Below are 8,030 nucleotides of genomic sequence, written 5' to 3'. Positions count from 1 at the left end.
TTCCCAATATCATTTGCAGGGACATATATTACAGTCTTTTATTTGTCCCATCAAACAGCACTGGTCAATTCCCCAAAATCCTGGCGGACTCAAAATGCGACATTCAGATTTCAAAAAGGGGATGCAAGTTAAAAACTTGATGTCGCTTTTCAAAACTCTGCATTCATGCAACACGTTTTGGGACAGTCGTGATAGGAGGCAGTCGTGTTTTGAGACAGTCGTGTTTTAAACCGTCTTGATTTGAGACAATCCAATTTTCTTGACATAGAGTAGTATTATAAATATAAACCTGGAGAATACTTCCGCCGACATTTGTAAAGATTGTACGAGTAGCCTTTGAGATCTGTGACATGTAAGACTTTATACATGCAAGAAATGAAAAATGTTGGACAACTACTTTCTATTCAAGTTTTAGTCAAATTTCATTAAATCTTAGAGTTAGTCAAAATTGTAATCAGTTTGGTGTGTCTATTTCTGTTATATTAGCTGATGTTTGTGGTACGATGTTTGTGGTACGATAATCAGAATGTAAAGCAATATTTTGAGCTTGTTTCATCAGAAATAACAATTTTAAAGTGATCGTAAGTGTAAGATCGATTCGTGATCCCGGGGCCTGACGCTAAGAAATATAGAAACGTCTATAGCATGTCACGTTTTCTCTGGTTTAAACTGATTGATTGATTTATGTTTCGTCACAGTCTAGAGCTTTTCTCTAATACGAAGGCGGTCAGATCTTGAGTCATAGCGTCCGGAATGAAGGACTAAACCACCGACCCTTGACAAATTACTGACAATCTTTACCATTTTTGATGCATCATGCGTCGAGACCACACTGCGCGTGAGACGACTTTCAAATGAAACTTTTCATAAATCAAATCAATACGTGCCTGACATTTTAGATACCATCAGTTATTCTTTATGTCTTGTTTCATAATCCATTTGACATCTTGCTGTTCATGAAACACACCAGTCCTTTTAGTTCACCGGTTGAAATATAGTACATATATATTGACCGGTCTGGAGTGGGGGTAGGCTTATATTGTGAGCTCATAGACACTTTAATCCTTGTAAAGACCACGATCACCACATGCAGATAATCTGGGTATAACCGGATCGGCTTTATTATGAGTCACAAAACACATCTCATTAATCAGTCGATCGTAATGACCACTGCTTAATTAACTCGTTCTGGCTCATAGAAAACCTGATTCTACAGCAATGTCAGAATGACTGCAGCGGTTTTTAAGAGTAAGATCATGCCTGTCGGCTTTGTGAGATAAGTTATTTTTTTCATGTGACGTGACATTGTACAATATAAGAGAAACGAACCCACACATCTGACAGTTCATCCAGGCCGCATCGGGTAGGTATTGGAGGCAAAACTGGCGTGCAGTGAGATAATCTATCTATTAGAGCTTTTGTTTAGCAGCGCATGACTGATTATCACCTCCGCCAGGAGGTGTTTGTTTGTCTGTCTGTCTGTCCAACAGAAACATTTCGGAAAACACTTTGCACGGATCTGGATGAATTTTCTCTCCAGATTCGCCCTGTACTAGTGACCTGTTCATTTTGTTGGTGCCTATCCGATTGGCATCTAGATCATTGATTTTTTGAAGCGATATTTTACCGAAAGACTTATAGGACAGAAATGCAGAGAGTTGTCCCTTTGGTTGTAGTGAAGGAGTTTGTACATTTCGCCGTGGCGAAGGTTAGCGCTCACCTGATATGCCTTCTGTATGCCAGAGTTTAATTGGATTCCAGACGGCTCAATAATTGCTCGTGTATTTGAGGCAACGACACATATTTCTCCATGTTACTTACTATTACTTCCCGTTTACACGGACGTTAAATGTTTTATTTTTCAACAACAGAATGACCTGTTACTATTGTGCTTTATTATCTAACATAGAATGGCTGGAAGGATGTAAGACCTGTAACGCAGAATTAAATGGCCGTTATAAATACAGTTCACTTGTGTTGGTCGTATATAGCTTGATGTTACAAGGTGGATTAACTCGTTGGATAACCTTTACATATGCTTTCCTAAGTAAGATATCTCCAAACCGAAAAAAAAATACTGCATGCTGCCAAACAGGAAGTGGAGGCGCTGATCCCGTCGATCACAACCCGGATTGTGTATTTTTATAAGGATGAGAAAACATAAAAAGGTTCCAAACTTCAGATGAAAGACGGTGAAATGTTATTTGTACAAATGGAGTTGTTCATGTGATGTACGCAACCACATGCGTTTAATCTAAATTAAGATAATATTTAGGAATATATTAAACTTATACATATGATTACAGTTCTGGTTTAATATATTTGTTTATGGGGAAAAAACCAAATTCGAACACAAATAAATTTCATCCAGTTTGACGGTTTGTGGAAATAACTGCACTTTAAAACTAACCTGTTAAATTTAATATATCATTTTTCTGAGTGATGCTAGAGTAGATAATATTAAATTGTTATGACAATACAAAGTTATATTTTGGGCAAAACTCCATACTTATTACCCCAAGAAAAATATTCTGTTACTATAACAGACCAAGTCTGTTATAAATGACACGATAGTTTGTAGCAATAATATAATTTATTCTGTCGTCAATTTGTCAGTTTAGCAGATTATTTGTAAATTGTTTAGTTCTTAAGAACTAAAACATAAGTATTTTATTCGGTGTATGAGTTTTCTTTCTGATCACAATGTGACGGTTGTGTATACATTTGTTTCTCTCTACTGCCATCTGTAGTGTACGGCGTATACCTTAACGTCTAAACAACGATTACTTTGTATCATGTCCCGTGTTGCGAACTACCTATATTTTGTCTTTCCAATTATAGCCTGAGCAATTTGACCTGATCTCAAAAACGTTTTAACGCTTCACGATTTACACCTCACGATTTACAGCGATCCAACACTGCATTAGGCTGTCGTCTTAATCAGTGAACGCAATAGCGCAGAGATAGCCACTTTTTTTTACACAGGTTATGTCGTGCGGTCTGGTGGACGGCAAGCCGTGTATGTACATTTTGTGATATATTGTATTCGTGGAGGGATGGGTCCGCATTTTCTGTACATGAACACTGAGATCTATCTACGATATTATTATTTATAACAATTGTTCGTTTTTCATGTTGTAGGTAGACGACAAAAAGAGAAATGAACCGACTTGTGCTAGCCCTGATTCTGGGCGTTCTTTTCGTTCCCGATGGCCAGACTTTTCGGATAGCAAGACGTGAGTAAAAATGATATGTAATAATTATTATTATTATGTTATAATATCGGTATATGAAAGACTACGGCATGGAGAGTAAAAGCAGAGCAGTGACCATAGTGTGATAGTTCGCTTATGGTCGATCGGAAACGGTGAAATACGGCCTCTTGTTAATTTACCTTTGTTAGTTTATTCTAATTGTTCATTCCCAACAGCCTACGGATGGTCGTGGATATTTCCCCGGGCTCTACCCGGTTTCCTCCCACCATAATTCTGGGTGCCGCCGTATAAGTGAAATATTCTTGAGCACGGCTTAAAAAACCTATCCTGGGCTCCCATGGCTCAGTTGGTTAGCGCGCTAGGGCAGCGTAATGACCCAAGAGTCTCTTACCAATGCGGTCGCTGTGAGTTCAAGTCCAACTCATGCTGGCTTCCTCTCCGGACGTACGTGGGAAGGTCTTGCAGCAACCTGCGGATGGTCGTGGGTTTCTGCCGGGCTATGCCCGGTTTCCACCTACCATAATACTGGCCGCCGTCTTATAGGTGAAATATTCTTGAGTGCGCCGTAAAACACCAATCAAATAAACAAATAAAGAAATAAATAAATAAAAACCCATCTAATAAATTAATAAATAAAATAAAAATAAATAAATAAATAAATAGCTGTTCATGTAAATACTTCAACAGAAGTAACTTGTACGTGGCATCTATATTATCCGAATGATTAGCTTCACCGGACATTGCGTGTATAGCTCCAGTTGCTGTCAGTTAAGTGTGATTAACTTACTTGACATAATATGTATTTGAACAAAATCTGGTATTATTATTCAGGCTTTTAGTTTAAATGTTTTCACCTTACCTTCTGAACAAAACAGTTAAAATAGAATAGATCAGAGAACATGCTTTTTTAATAAAAATTATGACTCAGACTATAATTAGACTTGTACCAGGAGATCAGAATCTTTTTGGTTTCCGTGGGATGGTTAGGTTGGACATCTTTTGGGAACATTTCTGTTGACAAAGCTGATATTCGAAAACTTAATTTTTTATTCTTGTCTTTCAGAGGCCGTAACTGAAGCGATAGAAGTAGAGCCTACGGAAGCCCTCGAAGGTGTCGTCCCAACGCAAGGAACGGGTGTTGCGCAGGGAGCGGGAACGGGTACAGCGACAGGAGGAGAGGTGGAAGTAGAGACACCCGAAGTAGAGGTGCCCCCATCCACACCAGCCCCGGCTGTAGTCGGCCAAGGCCAGTTCCCTGTGGGATCAGTTGCACAGCCACAATTTATTCCCGGCAGTAGCAATAGCAATACCGGGGAACAGTTTATTACCTCTGAATTTGGCCTTGGGGCACAAGTTTTTGCTCAAACTACGCAGGCCTCAGTCGATGTCCCTTTTGGGCAAGGAACCGTTGTCGTTGGAGATTTCCTCAGATTTTCGAATAATGCACCTCCCCCTTCTTTCAGACCCGTGGTGGACGCGGGCGTCAACAACGCAATGGATTCACAGCAGATTGGACAGCCAGCCGGGGCACCATTTACCGGAGCAACGGGCGGCCAAGTGGCCCCAAATGGACAGGGCCAAGCGTACGCTCGCGCGATTGGGTCAGAAAACCTTGGGCCTGTCTATACCGGTAATTCGCGAGGGAATATTGCTGTAGATGCGATCCAATCAACACACCAAGGACAAACGTCTCCGACCGGTAATCAGGGATGGCGTCAGGTGCCTATTCCCGCTTCTGAACCGACTGGAACCGCGCCTGTGTACACTAATCAAGAAACACAACGACAACAACACGGTAGCATCCAAGCTGGGGCAGCAGCGAATCCTGGAATTTCCCCCACGCAAGGAACAGCCCACAGCCCAGACGCAGTTTCTACACAAGGTGCTGTCCCCGGCCAAGCGACAGCTTCTGGCCAGAGAAGCGCTACCGTAGCTAATGCACAAACATTTGCCTCCGAGCAAAATGTCGCACAAACACGACACGGGCAAGCCGTTGGTGCTGCATCTAGTAGCAATGTACAAACTGGCGGCGCAAAGCCTACCGCAAATGGACCAGCGGCCCAGGTTCCCTCCAGTGGGGCCCAAGATACGAGCCAGACAAGTGGAACTACCAAGGGACAGTGGGTGTTTCACCCTTCAAAGAACAACGCAGGCGCCGCTCCAGGAGTAGTCCACGGTAAGTGGGTATACCAACAGCCCGCAGGTGTCACAGGTCGTGGACCAACGCCGATTTCGGGTCAGTGGGTTTTCCGTAGGTCACCAAGTTTGCCTACGGACAGAGCAGGAACGTTTCGTGGACGATGGGAATTCCAAGCGGACCGAGTGCAACAACATACCGGAACTTCTAATAGCCAGTTGACTTCCCTTTCATCCTCGGCTGGCCAATCGTCACTCGGTCAACCATCAGCCGGAGGTAGCCAACCAGGAGCCACAACAGCCCCAGCCGCCTTATCTGTCCCAGCTGCACCAACAGCCCAAGCCGGCCAACCAACAGCTCAAGCCGGCCAACCAACAGCTCAAGCTGGTCAACCATCAGTTCAGGCCGGCGAGCCATCAGCCGTAGACGGTCAAATGCCAGTCGTGGGCGGTCAGCCAGCTGAAGCAGTTACTGCTGAGCCCACTGAAGCACCTGAACCAGGTGAATTTCCAGTTAGGGGAAATAATCAGGGTATTACACAACAAGGTGAAGCACAACTAGGTGCTGCGCAAAGCGCAGTACAGCCAAGTGGTTCACTGCGGCCTGGAACGCAAGCAGGTGATTCACTACAGGCTGGAACACAGACAGGGGCTTCACAACACGCTGGAACACCTGCAGAGGCTTCACAACAGGCTGGAACACAGGCAGGTGCTTCACAACAAGCTGGAACACAAGCTGGAACACAGGTGGGTGTTTCACAACAAGCTGGAACACAGGCGGGTGCTTCACAACAAGCTGGAACACAGGCGGGTGCTTCACAACAAGCTAGAACACAGGCGGGTGCTTCACAACAAGCTGGAACACAGGCGGGTGCTTCACAACAAGCTGGAACACAGGCGGTTGCTTCACAGCAAGCTGGGACACAACAAGGCGCTGCACAACAAGCTGGAAAACATGCAGGTGCTTCACACCAAGCTGGAACGCAGGCAGGTGCTTCACAACAGGCTGGAACACCAGTTAATGCACGATCATTGGGAGCCCAAAATGTGCAGGCACCAGGATCACAACAAGGGGTACAGGCAGGAGTATATCAGCCTACAGTATATCAGCCAGTTGGACGAGTGGGGGAAGTGTATCAGCAAGCTGGCATAGCACAACCAACAGGTGCAGCACAACCAACAGGTGTAGCACAACCAATAGGGTTGGCACAACCAGCGGGTATGGCACCACCAGCAGGGATGGCATCACCAATAGGAATGGCACAACCAACAGGGATGGCACCACCAGTAGGAATGGCACGACCAACGGGAATGGCACAACCAACAGGCACGGCGCAAGCAGCAGGAATGGCTCAACCACGTAGGCTGGCACCACCACCAGGAGGAGCTCAACCAGCGGAAGCAACCCAACAAGCTGGACCCCACTCTTTAGGAGGATTTACAGGTGTTCAATCGGGTAGTGGCACACAGAAACTGTCAGTTTCAGGACAAGCTCCACCCATCAGAGAAACTGAACAAGTCTATCGCCCTCCCTGGTTCGGGCAGACTGGATTAAACCAGCCGCAACAAGGCACTGGAACAGGTGCAGTGGTTCAGAATCAAGGTGGGCAGGGAGCAGTGTCCTTCACCGGGTACGTAACCGTGACTCCCGCTGTGCAATTGCCTTCTGTAGACCTCTTGCCAAGTACACTATCTCCGGTTGCTCCAACTTTAGCACCAGCCCCAGCGGCAGTTACACAACCGCCTCAACCTCCCACAGAGCCGATAGAAATAGAGCCCACTGAACCGCTCGAGATTGAGGGGACGCCGCCGCCTCCTCCAGCCCCTGCAGCTCCAGCTGCTCCCATCGAGGCATTGGCACCCGTAGGCAGCGCTGCACCGGCTGGGAGCTCTCTTCCAGCTTCAGGAGCTGCACCTGCAGGTGTAGTAAGAACTCCATTACAACAAGCTGGTCCCGCAGCTTAGGCATAGATACGTCATCTGCTCAATGGCATTACTACATAAGACCCACTCCGCGAGCACAGTGTTGGTTCCCAAGTGACTTTCTAACTTACTGAACATTTGACCACAACATAGTGTGATAACTCTGTTTACAGTGGAAAAAGGTGTGTAAAAGCTTGCTTTCCCAGAGAAGAACAGATTTGTTTTGTTATGTAGGTTAAAGTCTCAACAATCCATATCCGCAAATCATCTCATATCGGAAATTGGATAGAGCTACGATAGACAATCACGTAAAGATGGCTCCATGTTATAAGGGTAACGTAAACATGAGATGGAAATTTGCCGGTATCCGGTTTGGTGTACAAATCGCTTTTGTTGACTCATTGTATGAAATATATTTACTTGTTACCCGCATTGTATGAATCCACTGACTTATTAATTATGTTTGACGTTTGATCGATGGTGATCATGAAGTTTGTTTTGTTAATTAAATACAAATGTTACAACTGTTATGCATATGGTTTAAATTATATTTTTATTTTAAATATGATATTGATAAAAAAAATGGACTCACATTTAGAAATGAAACACCCACTCAAAGTTTTAAAAAAAGTACATGTGGCCTCCCAATTGTCTTGTGAAGCATTCTGTCGATTTAGGTTTAAGTGCTGCACCCTATGCCAAACTTACGGTTCTGTTTCACTGGATCTCCATTGGCTTTCAATCGCCAGATGACTC

General features: G+C 44.5%; 1 protein-coding gene across 1 annotated transcript; it reads left to right on the top strand.

Moving 5' to 3' along the window:
• The first annotated feature begins 3,160 nt into the window (after positions 1-3,160).
• On the top strand, positions 3,161-7,316 carry LOC135477141 (fibroin heavy chain-like). Its single transcript, XM_064757297.1, has 2 exons — positions 3,161-3,236; positions 4,279-7,316. The coding sequence occupies exons 1-2, from the start codon at positions 3,161-3,163 to the stop codon at positions 7,314-7,316; spliced, it is 3,114 nt and encodes a 1,037-aa protein (XP_064613367.1).
• The last annotated feature ends 714 nt before the right edge of the window (positions 7,317-8,030 follow it).

This window comes from Liolophura sinensis, chromosome 10, assembly GCF_032854445.1.
Source record: "Liolophura sinensis isolate JHLJ2023 chromosome 10, CUHK_Ljap_v2, whole genome shotgun sequence".
In the NCBI taxonomy this organism is placed as follows: Eukaryota; Metazoa; Mollusca; class Polyplacophora; order Chitonida; family Chitonidae; genus Liolophura; species Liolophura sinensis.
This window is presented reverse-complemented; position numbering and strand designations above follow the sequence as displayed.